This window comes from Perognathus longimembris, chromosome 2, assembly GCF_023159225.1.
Source record: "Perognathus longimembris pacificus isolate PPM17 chromosome 2, ASM2315922v1, whole genome shotgun sequence".
Taxonomy (NCBI): Eukaryota; Metazoa; Chordata; class Mammalia; order Rodentia; family Heteromyidae; genus Perognathus; species Perognathus longimembris.
The window spans coordinates 7,272,453-7,285,755 of record NC_063162.1 but is presented as its reverse complement, the minus strand read 5'-3'; the positions used below and the strand labels follow the sequence as shown (position 1 = coordinate 7,285,755).

The 13,303-nt window shown below is 53.6% G+C and overlaps 1 protein-coding gene across 1 annotated transcript in view; it reads left to right on the top strand.

The window, feature by feature from the left end:
- The window catches only part of Htra1 (HtrA serine peptidase 1), a 41,340-nt gene that overhangs the window by 16,297 nt on the left and 11,740 nt on the right, over window positions 1-13,303 (top strand). Inside the window, exons 2-3 of the mRNA XM_048338084.1 lie at window positions 1,829-1,928; window positions 2,600-2,804. Of these exons, the coding sequence (XP_048194041.1) occupies window positions 1,829-1,928; window positions 2,600-2,804 (305 nt within the window). The remainder of the gene's footprint in view (window positions 1-1,828; window positions 1,929-2,599; window positions 2,805-13,303) is intronic.

Sequence of the window (13,303 nt, the reverse complement as noted above, 5' to 3'; positions counted from 1 at the left end):
TGCAGTATCTGGGGGCCTGAGGGGAAAGTGAGATCCTTAGCGTTTTCAGAAACGTGAGAGGATCCACCTGGAGGTACTGGATGCATTGACCAGGTGCTGGCGTAGGAGCCGTTCCATCCCCACGTTCTGGGAAGGGGAGGTGAGGAGGCAGGATGGGGATTCGATGCTAGGATGCTGGCCTGCCCCTGAAGCCACGTGGCATCCACTGGCAGCTGGCGGCTTCTCTTTGGGAATGTGGGGCTTTGACTACCTGCCCCTTTCTCTGACGCTGGAGTGGCCCCACCACTTTGGGAGAGGGGGAGTAGCTGCGTAGGGGCTGAGGTCCTGCCTGTGCTGCTGCTAGGAGAGCTTCTGGCTGGCGTGGAGCAAGGCTGGCCGGAGCGTCGTCGCTGGGACTCCCGGGAGGAGCTGGGAGCTGCCAGGGTCGGTGTTGGTACCAGAGTGTTGGACGACTAACGTTCTGCTGAGTAACTCAGGTGTCCTACTGGTATAACCCTGCCAGCCAGCCATGGGGGCGGGGGGGCGACCCACACACAGGGAAGGAAAGAGGACCCCCTCCCCCACAGGCCCCGGGTTTTATGGGAGACTTGTACAGATCTGGAGATTATTTAAGAGACAAGAACTCAGAATGACACCACTGGATATGAAGTCATTGTTTAGATTGAAAAGGAAACAATCAAAAATGAGAGACAGATGCCCCCACACATCACAAAACCCCAAGAGAATACGACATTGTTATCAGTAGCCTGGTATACCTTTAAAATACCTTCCTCCCAGTGTTCGGCTATGGATTCTGATTACTATTATTGTTTTGGTGATATTAGGGTTTGGGCTGAGGACCTTGACTTGCGAGGCAGACACTCTTCCTGTAGCCTTGTTTGCTGTAGGTATTTTTCAGGCAGGGTCTGGCATTAGTGTCCAGGATGGCCTTGACTGTGATCCCCCCTGTTTGTGTCACCTGCACAGCTGGGGTGACAGACTTATGCCACCACACCTTGGCTTATTGGTTGATTCCTTATTGATTTGTACTGTTGGGGCCTAATCTGTTTTAAGGTACTTTTGGGGGCCTCACGCTTGCTAGTCAGTTGCTCTACTATTTGAGCCACACTTCTAGTTACGAAATACTTTTTTGTAAACCCCCAGATGAATGAGGTCCGAGAACGCAACATTTATGAAGTTGTGTACTTGACTAGTTGTGGTTAAGGATGAGACATGATGCATTCATTATCTTGGGATCGAACCCTGGCAGCTTTACACTCACGAAGCTGTAGGAAATGTTAGCTGCATTTCGGTGGCCCATTCGCTGTGTTAAAAATGAGTAGTGAAAGTATTTATGAACCCAGCGGGAAGGTCCATCTCTGTAAATTGCTGTGACGAAGGCTCATTACCTAGCATGGTTCTGCTTCAAAGAAAAATATCAGAATGTCAGTCAGTTTTCACGGGAATTATTTTGAGGTAGGTTCTTTCCTTCCTGCATAACTTGTAGATTAGAAGCAGGGTTGCCAATTTCTGTAAAAACCATTGAGATCTTCCATGGAGAGCATGCTCTCACTACAGAGTCATTTGGGGAAAATGGAAAGCTTACGGGACAGCAAGTCTTCACACCACAGATGGGGCATCTCTCTGTGTTTATTTGGGTCTCTTTAATTTATTGTGATGGTGTTTTTAAGCTCTTAGTCTCTAGCATATTTTGTTAAATATTTCCCTACAGACTATACATAAAACATATGCAATATAATATATAAAATATAATATGTATTAATATGTCACATATAATATAAATAAGACCCAGCATCATTAATGATTGTGTCTTTGCTTTTGTTCTTAGGGCAGGAAGATCCCAACAGTTTGCGCCATAAATATAACTTCATCGCTGACGTAGTAGAGAAGATTGCTCCTGCCGTGGTCCACATCGAGTTGTTCCGCAAGTAAAGCTGCCTTTCTTTTTTTTCTCTCTAACTTTGAGGCTCTCGCCCGTACAGGTTGCCCCTTAGCAAAACATCAGAGCTATTTCTGAAACACATTAAAGTGTCAAAATGTCATTGAATAGGTTTCTACAACCCGATAAATGTTTCTCCCTCGGGACATTTTTCCATCTGACTATTTAAACTACATTCTTGGCCTCTCAGATGTTTTAAGAACCTTTGGCTCTGAAGAGATTCCTCAAGAATATTTCCTAAATGGAATTTTTTGATGTGTTGCAACCCTCCCCCTCCCTCTCCCCCTCCCCCCCCAAAATTGGCTTAACACTGTTTAGAAGCTATCTGAGCCAATATGTAGAGCAACAATCCCTACACGTGTGTGACTCGCAGAACCAAGATCTTAGCACTGTGGGATGCGCGGGTAGGAAGATCACAGTCCAAGGCCAGTCCTGGGGCCAGCACGGGAGACCCTACGGAAAAGGGTCAAAGCGATAACCAAAGCCAAAAAGGACGGGAGGAGTGGTCCAAGTGCTAGGACACCTGCCTAGCAAGCACAAGGCCCTGAGCTCACAACCCCTGGATTGTCCCCCCACAAACAGAACTCCACTAGCTCCTCCGTGTGCGGAAGTGTTCGTGTGAAGGTGTGTCGGGGGTAACTGCTCTCCGGTGCGTTGCAGGCTTCCGTTCTCGAAGAGGGAGGTGCCCGTGGCCAGTGGGTCCGGCTTCATCGTGTCAGAAGACGGGCTGATCGTGACGAACGCCCACGTTGTGACCAACAAGCACCGGGTCAAGGTCGAGCTGAAGAACGGAGCCACCTATGAGGCCAAGATCAAGGATGTGGATGAAAAGGCTGACATTGCATTGATCAAAATTGACCACCAGGTAAGCTGGGGGCCTCGTCGGGGGTCCCTGCGGCAGAGTGAAGCTCTCAGATGCCCGAGGCCCAAACTCGGGGCCAAACCCTGGCCAGCAAAGGGAGTGGAGGGCTCTGGGTGGCCGGGCCCGTAGGGTCCGTGGCCTAAGGAGTGTGGTCTGGGATGGAGTGGGGGGGGGGGGGTGTCGGGGAGGTATCCCCAAGAAACTGGCTGCCTGATTGGAGCGTTTCAAAGCAGTGTCCTCACTGTAAAGAAATTTGTAGGTAAGTAGTGAAAATGGTGTCTTCCTCCTACTCCTCGTCCTGAAGCATCTGCTACACATTCCTGCTCATCTCTACAGAGAAGTCTTGTGTTCATAATGTGTATGGAATGTGCTGAGTTTTGATGAACCATCCAATTAGCTCTCCCAAGTTATTGGAGGGCTTCTTTGCTTTCCCTCCCTCCCTCCCTCCCTCCTTCCCTCCCTCCCTCCCTCCCTCCTTCCTTCCTTCCTTCCCTCCCTCCCTCCCTCCCTCCCCCTTCCTTCCTTCCTCTTTTTCTTCCCTTCCTTTCCCTTCCTCCTCCTCCTCCTCCTCCTCCTCCTCCTCCTCCTCCTCCTTCTTCTTCTTCTCCTTCTCTCTCTCTCTCTTTCCCTCTCCCTGTCCCCCCTCTGTCTCCTTCCCTCCCTTTTTCCCTCTCCCTCTCCTTCTCCTTTTGTGGGGGACAGTACTGAGGGTTTGAGCTCAGGGCCTCAGGTACCTTATCCCTCCAAATTCTTTGTATTTATTTTCCAGATAGGGTGCATTTGCCTAGGAATTGGCCTTGGACTGTAATCCTTCTACCTTTTCATTACATACAGTTGAACTCATCGGTGTGAGCCACGACACCTGCTTTGCTAGTGGAGATGAGGATTGTTAGCTTTTTTGCCTAGGTTGGCCTAGGCAACTCTACCTCCTGGGATTATAATCCTGGGATTATAGAAATATACTGCCTTGCCCAGCTACTAGGTACATTCACAAATACCTCTCCCCACCCCCCCTTTTTTTTAAACAACAACAACAACACCTCAGGGCCTTGTGCTTGCTTGGGCAGGCACCGTATACTCGCGCTACACCTCTAGCTCTTTTTGCTTTCTTTAGTTTTTGAAAAGGGGTTCACTCTCTCCCTGGGCTGCCCTGTACTCTGACCCTCCTGTTTTTGCCCCTTCGGCAGCTGGGATGTTGGTCAGGCACACCACAGTGGGTAGCATCTTTTGATTGGTGGAGATGGGGGTGTTGATACCTTTCCCCTCAGCTGCCCTTCAAACGCTGCCCTCACTTTTTTTTTTTTTTTTTTTGGCCAGTCCTGGGCTTTGAACTCAGGGCCTGAGCACTGTCCCTGGCTTCTTCCCGCTCAAGGCTGACACTCTGCCACTTGAGCCACAGCGCCGCTTCTGGCCGTTTTCTGTATATGTGGTGCTGGGGAATTGAACCCAGGGCCTCATGTATACGAGGCAAGCTCTCTTGCCACTAGGCCATATCCCCAGCCCTGCCCTCACATTTTTGCTCCCCAGGAGCCAGGGTTACAGACAGGAGCCACCATGCCCAGCTCAAACCACGTTCTGTGCTCCAAGAGTTGTGGGAACTGAATTAAAGCAAAGTCAATGGATTTCTTTCCTCTAGAACCTAATATGCTGATGCGTATGTGCCTGATTTGTGAAAAAAAGAGGATCGACAGCAGTATTTTTTGGGGGGGCTACAAAACAGTCGTGGTGAACTCAGTGTGGGTATCGCTCTATGTGGAAGTGCTGCTTTTGTGTTTGGAGGAACAGCTTGGTGGTAGAGCACCGGCCCGGCGTGGATAAGCACGAAAGACCCTGGGCTCTCTCTCTAGCATCACAGGCACCGAAAAGGGGAGAGGGGCAAAGAAAACGCCTTCTCTTTGGATGTCATCCCGGAGTCATTTTTGCTCTACTTGTTTATTAGCAAGGTCATCATGCCCGAAACTCCATCCAGCTCTTAATGGGGCCTCAGCGGAACTTCTCTCTTGTATCGATTGCAGAATTCTATTTCAGTCCATAGGCGCCCTGCGCGGTGAGACCGTGCCTTCTGCTTGCTTCACGGCTCGGTGATTTCCCGCGTTCAGATGCGGGGTCCTGCCGCTGGCCGGGAGCCCGCGCCGTGGACTGAGAGCCGGGAGGGCTCTGTGGTCTCCTCGCGTGGCTGGCGGCGAGGAGAAGCAGCCATGCTTCCCGGGGTTCTCGGGGGACATGCCTCTGTGCACTCTTTGGGCGGTAGGATTAGGGGTCCTTTTGAAACAGCACCAGGGTGAGGTTCAAGCCCAGGCTCTTTCACAGTTAACGACCTTCCGGAAAAGCACACCTTTCCCCCCACCCTGTTCCCTTAACCCTCTCTGAAGCCCTGCAGCCAGGAACCGGTTGAGAGGCTCAGGGCACGTGTGTGTGTGCGTGTGTGTGTGTGTGTGTGTGTGTGTACTCGTGTGTGTGCTCGCTGCTCCCTGCCATGCCAGGCCACTGCATTTTGTCAGGCTACAGTGAGGCGTTGTTTCTGTTAGGTCGTTGTGGAATTTCTAGTGACAACTTCTTTCAACATGTGTTCACTGGTCGCAAGTGAATTGGGCAAGCTCTTTCTCTGCCCCTCCCACCCCCCCTTTTTTTAATTTCTGCTGGTACCAGTGCCTCAACTCAGGGATTCAAGCTTGCTCAGCTTTCTTGCTCATGACTGGTGCTCTGCCACTTGAGCCACAACTCCAGTTCAGCTTTTTGCTGACTGTGTAAGGTTTATTAAAGGAGGTAACCGATGAAGGAGAACACCACACAGTAGTCAGGCAGGAGAGAGAAGTTTATTCCCGAACTGCTGGTCTGTGGCTGAAATGATGCATGGTGGGAGAGAAGGGATGAACCACCAAAGGGCCAAACCGCCGAAGGGCCCAGCCTTACCTAGGGCCGGGGGCAGGAGGTATGGCCAGGTGGATTGGATGTGACCTCAGAGAAGGGGGGGTAACCGCCTCCAGGTGTGCCAGTTACCTGATAACGCAGGTACTGGGGGCAGACTTAAACAGGCAGGGGGCATCTGCATGGAGCCCTCCCGAGGGTGGACCTTACAGACTGGAGATGGAGCTCTACAGGCTGGCTTTGAACCTTGTTCTTCCCGGTCTCAGTCTCCTGAGTAACCAGGACTACAAGTGTGACCCTCTGGCGCTCAGCTTCAGACTTCCTCCCTGTTACCTGGCCTGCAAGATGGTTTGCGTTAGCCGCTTTCTACCGAGGAAGAAACAGGGCTCAGAGAACTTAGTAACTTGTCTAAGGGCCGCGCAGCTCCACCTGACTACCCCCAGCCAGGCCTCAGTTCTCCAAGTGCCCAAGTCCCATGGCAGGCATGGAGCCTGGCGTTGGGATGGCCCGGGGCAGCCCTGTGAAGGCTGACCCCTCTTCAGGGACACCGCTAGAAAGGGCGTCCAGGATGTGGCGGGGACACGGGAAGGAGGCTGGCCGGAAGAGCAGAGCCAGTGGCCACTTGTGGGACTTGCAGACCCCGGGGTCCGTGTAGGAGAGCCAGCGCGCGGCCCAGGGCCACCCGCAGGCGGGGTGCTGGCCTGCACCGCGGGGCTCCGCGTCGGAATGTGTGGGCGCATGCCTGCCTGCCGAGCCACGGCTCCTGCCCGGGACAGCCCTTTCTGGTTTGGAGCCTGCGTTCTCCTGGCGTGTCACGCAGAGCACAGAGCAGAAGATCCCAGTAGGTGCGGGGCACAGAGGTTTGGGGCCCGCTGGTGCGCTCCGGGGGTGTCGCGCTCTGCCAGCAGCATGCTGTTGGGCGCGTGTGGTCGGCCCCACACAGAGGAGCTTGCGAGTGGACATTGAGCTGATGTGGCTGTTCAGAGTGGAATGGGGAATGAAAGGACATTAAATTGTAGCAGACACTCACACAAAGCCTGGTTTCCATTCACTAAACTGCCTTTTCTTTTTTTTTTTTTGGCTGATCGTTAGAAATAGGGAGGGGGGGAAAAGCATATCTTCCAGCCTTTTCTCCTTTGTTCTGCTTTCTTTCTCCCCTCCCCTCCCCTCCCCTCCCCTCTTCTCTCCCCTCCCCTCCCCTCCCCTCTTCTCCCCTCCCCTTCTCTCCTCTCCTCTCTCTCCTCTTCTTTCTTTTTCTGGTCCTGGGACTTAAACTTAATGCCTCGCGTAGCTTTTTTTTTTTTTTGTTCACGGCAGAGCACTAGCTCTACCACCACTTGAGCTACAGCTCTACTTCCAGCGTGTTGGGTATTTATATGTAGATAAGAGTCTCATGGGCTGTCCTGCCTGGGCTGGCTTTGAACCGTGGATCCTCAGATCTCAGCTTCCCTGCGTAGTTAGGATTACAGACACGAGCCTCCAGCACCTAGCTTGTTCCATCCTGTTGAGGAGTGTTTTGTGGGGAGGGAGTTTGAAAGGACCCGTCTGCACAGGGCGTATGGGGTAGGCCCTGGTGGGGTGTGAGCTTGTAGCCTCTCAGAGACCACCGCATCAAGAATGCTGGGTGCGGGGGCTGGGGATATAGCCTAGTGGCAAGAGTGCCTGCCTCGGATACACGAGGCCCTAGGTTCGATTCCCCAGCACCACATATACCGAAAAACGGCCAGAAGCGGCGCTGTGGCTCAAGTGGCAGAGTGCTAGCCTTGAGCGGGAAGAAGCCAGGGACAGTGCTCAGGCCCTGAGTCCAAGGCCCAGGACTGGCCAAAAAAAAAAAAAAAAAAAAGAATGCTGGGTGCCACAAAAATTGGGTTCCCAGGGGGCAAATGATTCCCGAAGTCACCTTGGCAGGGAAGACCGTGACGGAGCCTCCCCGGGGCCATTGAAGCAGCGTGCTAGGGTGGCCGCCCACTGTGCCCACCGGACCCACAACTGGCGTGGGGGCTCATCAGTCTGCACCCAGCTCTCCCCAGTCTCTCCGTGACACACTGCCACGGTCCTCTCGGGACCCGGCATTCGTGACACTCGAGTAGAAGGCACCGTGGACACCTGTTGTCACCATCCCCTTGCTGCCCGCACCTCCTTTTGCGGGGAGCAGCGCCAGCCTCTCACCTGGACGTCTGCTTCTCCTGTGGACAGCTGTCCCAGGCTATCTGTCCCCATGTGTGGGTGGACGCATGCTCTCCTGGGAGCTGGAAGCCACCCGCTGGGTTCGGCCACCAAAAGCCCGGCCAGCGAGGCTCCCCCCCCCCCCCCGCCCACTTTCAGAGCAACTGGGCACGCACTTCCTTCTCCCGGGAGGAGTGCGGGGGCTTGAAGCTGCTGGCCTTGCACTGGCCAGAGCTGCGCCTGGGCTTGCAGCCCCAGCGCTCTCTTTTGCGTCTCTCTGCACGCTGCCTGTGCAGAGCCTTGGGCAGGAAGCTGGGGAGCAGCCCCCTGCCTGGCCCGCTTCCCTCCCCCTCGCCGGGGGGGGGGGGGGTCCCCTGCGGACTCACCCCCACCCCCAGCCGGCTGGCCTCCCTCCCTCGGTGCTCCTGTCCTGGGATTGGAGCCGGGGACCCTGGATGGAGGGGGCCAGCGCGGGCCTGAAGGGCGGCGCGGGAAGCAGGGACATGTCACGTGTAAACATCTTAATAGAAAGCAGCTTGGAGGGCAAACGAGTTCAGCTTCGGATACAGACCGCTTCCAAATGCGCTTCACGCGAGCCGCCGGCCATGTGGGCAGCATATGTTTAACTTTCCTCCAATGGCAGCGTTTCGTTCATGCCGTTTTGTTTCTTTTTCTTTTCCTTTTTCCCCCACCCTGAGCATTTTAGAGAGAAACAGAGCTGTTAAAAGTGGGCCACTTGGCTTCTGTAGGCCAGGGCACAGGACAGGGAGGAGGGAGGGGCTGGAGAAGGTGGGGGGGGAGGGGGGCGGGGGGGTCACTTGCATCACACACAGCTGCTCTTTCTTCAGCTCTGTCGTCCTTTCTGAGGTTGGCCTGCCCCTTCCACATGGAATCTTCGACAGGGCTCCCAGGGTTCTTCTAGAAAGATCTTTACTCCTTACTAAGACCACCCCAGTAGAGGGAGGGAAGGGGGGCTCCTTTCTGTACCCATCCCTCCCCCACAGCTACCCCTCCCTCAGGGCCTTGGTCGTGCTCCCCACGTGTGTTCTTCCGGGTCCTCCCAACCTTACCTACCCCCTCCCCACCCCGCCCCCAGCCTTCAGGGCTGCATTTGCCTCCTACCTCAGTTTCCCTCCCTCCCTATCACCAGGGCCTTTTATACATACCAGGCCGGCTTTGAACCGTCATCTTTATGCATCGGCCTCCCCAGTGGCTAGGATTACAGGTGGGCGCCATTGGTGCTCGACCCTTTTGTAGTTTAGATTCAGCGTTGCTCTCTGCTGCTGCTGCTAAAGTGGGAGGGACGCCTTGGTCTCGCCTGTGAGGTGTGCATGGATTTGGGGGGGGGGGGGTATCTTCTCGGAGGGCAGCCAGGCCCACTGCCCCGTGCAGAGTCGGGGTGTGAGGAGGGCGTCAGGGGCCGCTCCCCGCCTGCCCGGCTTTCCGGAGAGGAGGGCGGGCAGCACAGAGCAGGCCCGGGCCTGGCCGTGACTGCTGGAGCTGGGTCTGCTAGGGCCGGTGCCCGCCGGAACTGCCGAGGCGGCGTGAGCCTTCGTGTGGATGCTGGGGGTGGTTTTCCTCCCGCCTCCTTGGGCCCAGCGGCTCCGGTGGACCGTGTGAAGTGGCAGAGGCCCCCCCCTCCCCGCCCCCCCTCCCCATGCTGGGCTGGCCGCTTTGTTTGCGGAGGGTTCTCTTACTGCTGAGCCCGCTGGCTGCCGGAGGCCGACACTTGATCATGGAGTTCAGAGCAGGGTCACGTGGGGGGGGGGTGGTGGTGACAGGACTGGACCGGTGCCATCCAAGCCTCTGGGCCTGGCTTTCCGACTTTGGCTTGATGCTGGGCGAATCTGTCCCGAGTTATCTGAGGGAGGTGGGTCTGGGCAGCCTCGGGGATGGGCCGGGGGCCAGGGAGGGGGAGGATGGGGCTAGTGACTCAGGCGGCTCTCCTCAGACAACCTGATTGAGAGAGTGCTGACTAAGACCCATGTCTGTCCTAAAGGAACTCGGATAGCACAGCCCAGCATCTTCTATAGTCTTATCACTCAATCCCAGGAGGCTAGTGCAAGGAGACGGGACCCGGTTACTTCTCAGCTTGCTCTGGGTTTTTCCATTTTGAATGTTTTCCCCACTCTCTGGGCATGTCCCTTTTTGTGCTTGTTCTCTCTCCCCCCCTCCCTCTCTCTCTCCCTCTCTCTCCCAGAACTGCGCAAATGTGGGCACCCTGCATTGTAGACTCTGGGGGTGTTCTGAGGCTCCTATTACTGGATTGATGGTGAGCATTTTTAGGGAGGCGGTGTGGATGTTTCGGGAGGGAATGGAAATCCAGAATGGCCTGGGAGCTGGCTTGCATTCTATGCTGCCAGCCACTGCCCAGAGGCGAACGGGGCCTGGGCTGGCTTCTTATTGTTCTGAGCGCAGCGCCCCTTGGCATGTGAACGCATTTCAGTTCCTCAAGCTCAGAACTCTCCGGAGCCCTGTGTGTTCTCTGGCCCCCTTTCAAGAACTTCGTTAATTGTTAAGGAAATTCTTTTGACTCTTTTTTTTTTCTCTTAATATGGTAGTGCTTTTTTTTTTCCCCCCCCCTTTGGCACTTTTTGCAGGATTCCATGAAGACGATTATTTATGGTTTGGATAAAGGCAGCTCCCAGGTCACTGGGAGTGAATCTGTAGATGCCCCATCGGGAATGCCTTACTGCCATCCTTACTCACGAGACACATGGGTTCCACGGGAGAGTTTCGTCGCGAGTGGCAGCCTGCTAGCATAGAGAAGTAGCCTGTAGCCTAAATCTGGCCACCATTTGTTTTTTTTGTTTTTTTTTTTTTTGTACATAAAGTTTTATCGAAACCCAGTCCCGTTTCCATCCTGCCCCGGTGGATTTGAATGGATGGGACGGCGGCCGTGCTGAGTGAGGCCTATGAAGCCTACAGAGGCTTGCTGGTGTTTCACAGAGACAGCTGGTCATCCGCAGGGCAGGCAGTGAGCGACCTTGTCCCGGGGTTTATGGACGTGGCTGGGGAATATGCTCGGGTGGTTGAACCAGGGGAAATTTGACTAAGGGACTGAAGAGAACGAGACAGTGAAGTGGGTTTCATTTACTCTTTGTGTCAGGAGGAATTTGCTTTTCTTTTTTTTTTTTTTGGCTGAAGATGATGAAGCTGTGGTCTTGCCAGATTCAGCAGAGGAAGCCCTTATGTTTACCCACTTTTCTGTGATGTTGGTTTAGAAGGAAGTTTAACTGGAATTCCAAGATGTTTTCATTATGATCCAACTTGAAGATCCAACCGGATCTTTTAAGGTCTGGCTTGTCCATTTCAATTATTTCATCTTCACGGACTGGTGTTCTGCATTCTTATTGAGCATCTGCCTTAGCCAAATACCATTAGGTGCTGACAACATACTGACAATGAGCAAAAGCCATGGAGTTTAAGATTTAGAATGGGAGGAAAGTGGAATGGGAAAAATATGGGAACAAGTACAGTGATGGAGACAAAGAAAAGGAGAGGTCGGAAGCCTCTGAAGAAGGTGGAGGCAGGGGAGTGAATCTTACAAAGTGAGCTCCAGCTGAGGTAGGGACAGAGTCAGCCATGGAGCTAGTGGGGGAGGGGGGTGGATGGGGGAATTGCTTAATTTTTCCTTCTCTGCCCATCATGGAGAACTTAGATCTTAGATTTGTAGGCACCCCACCGAGCTTGTCGCCTGTCCTCCTCAATTAAGGGGAAACTATGTCTAGTGCATTTATGCTGGGCTTCCAGAGTACAGGCTCACATTTCTGTTTAGCTGATTTCTCTGTGTTTGTAAAATCTACCTTGACTCTTTGAGATTCCCACTTATACTCTGAGAAGCTCTAGAGTCTTATGTAGTCAGTTTCATGAGAGTCTGAAGGAGGGTGCAGTTTCCCATGGCTGTCTTCCTAAAACCATCCAGACCTCTTTCTGTGGCAAGGGAGAAGGAAAACCTCGTGGTGAATGGAGGACCGGTTATTCTATGAAGCGTGCCAATCAACAATTTTGTCTTGTTAGATAAGATACCAGAGCTTGATAACAGGAACATTTCAAATATGTGGTTATTTCCCTGTTGTCTGCCAAGCAACTCGCAGACAGCATTGGCCCCTTCCCTCCGTCTCTGTTTTATGTCATGGCTATATATGTAACTGTAATATGATCTCTGTCACTGGCCATCTCAAGTTATGTATGTAGAATGGTTAAGCATCTTTTCAAACATTAAAAAACAACAACAACAACAATGTGTCCAGAGCAACTTCCCTGTATACAGGGACCACACAGGCTCTTCAGTGGCCCTGACTACTGAAAAGCCAGAGCACCTGAAGCTTAGCTGGGCAGACGTGGAGGGGGCTGGATACAGCTCCCTGGACACTTACCCTGACTGAAATACCAGCTCTTGGCTAACCGAAGTGTCACTCACTTTTAAGATCCTGATGGAAGTGTTGGTTGGTGGTGCTGGGGTTTGAACACAGGGCCTTACTCTTGCTAGGCAAGTGCTTCAGAGCTCAAGTCCTGCCTCCAGTCCCTTGATGGTTTAGTTTAGAGATCCGCCCTCTTTATTCTTTCATTTAATTGATTTTATAAATACCTTTAGAGCGTTTGCCATGGCCTGGACGCTAGCAGCATTGGCAGCTGTCATGCTGAGGTGAGCGGGCCAAAGGGAGTGGATCAAAGGGGCTGAAGACAAAAGCTAGGCTGGACCACGTTTTTCCTCCTCTGGATGCCGCAACACGTATACAGCCACTGGCTGCCTGGCTCCTGGACGCAGCTGTTGACATTTTTGTGGTCTAAACAAGAGTAGGAGGGTATTCGAAATGGCAAACATTTCTTGATATATTGTAAAGGAGACTAAATATTATGGGTGTTCATACACAGAGGGGAGGAAGGCGATTTTTCACATTCTCTTTCCCCAGGATGGCTCCTGGCCGTTCCACTTCCCTGTCTCTCCAGACGCCTGGCCTGCCCGATCTTTCCTCCTGTGTCTGGGCAGTGAGTAGAACTCATCCCCAGCAGTGTGGGCACGGAGAGGTTTGGAGGTGTGTAGCATCTTGGCGGGTGTGCGGGGCAGAGCCTGGGCTGACGAGGTGACAGCGTCCGTCTCTCCTCTGCCCCTCACCTGTGCTGTTCTCCATCCCACCGTAGCCAGGCTAGAGCACTCTCCCTGCTCTGGGGAGTCGCTAGGGGCTGGCGTGCCCCCGGCCCAGGGTTTTTGGAGGAGCACACGGGTTCCCTAGCGGGTACCGGGGGGACGCACCATTTCTTCCACTGCGTATGTTTTTTAAGGAAAATGAAAGGTTAGCATAACTGTGTCCGGAAGGCACATTGAATCACTCAGTTGAGTTGCAGCCAGGGGCTGCGTCGTTAGCCTTTGAAGCAGACTTCAGCCGAGCCGGGGCCAGCCTGGAAGCCCCAGCCTTGAAACACGCGGGTGCCGGCTGGCAGACACTCGAGATTCTGCAGATTCA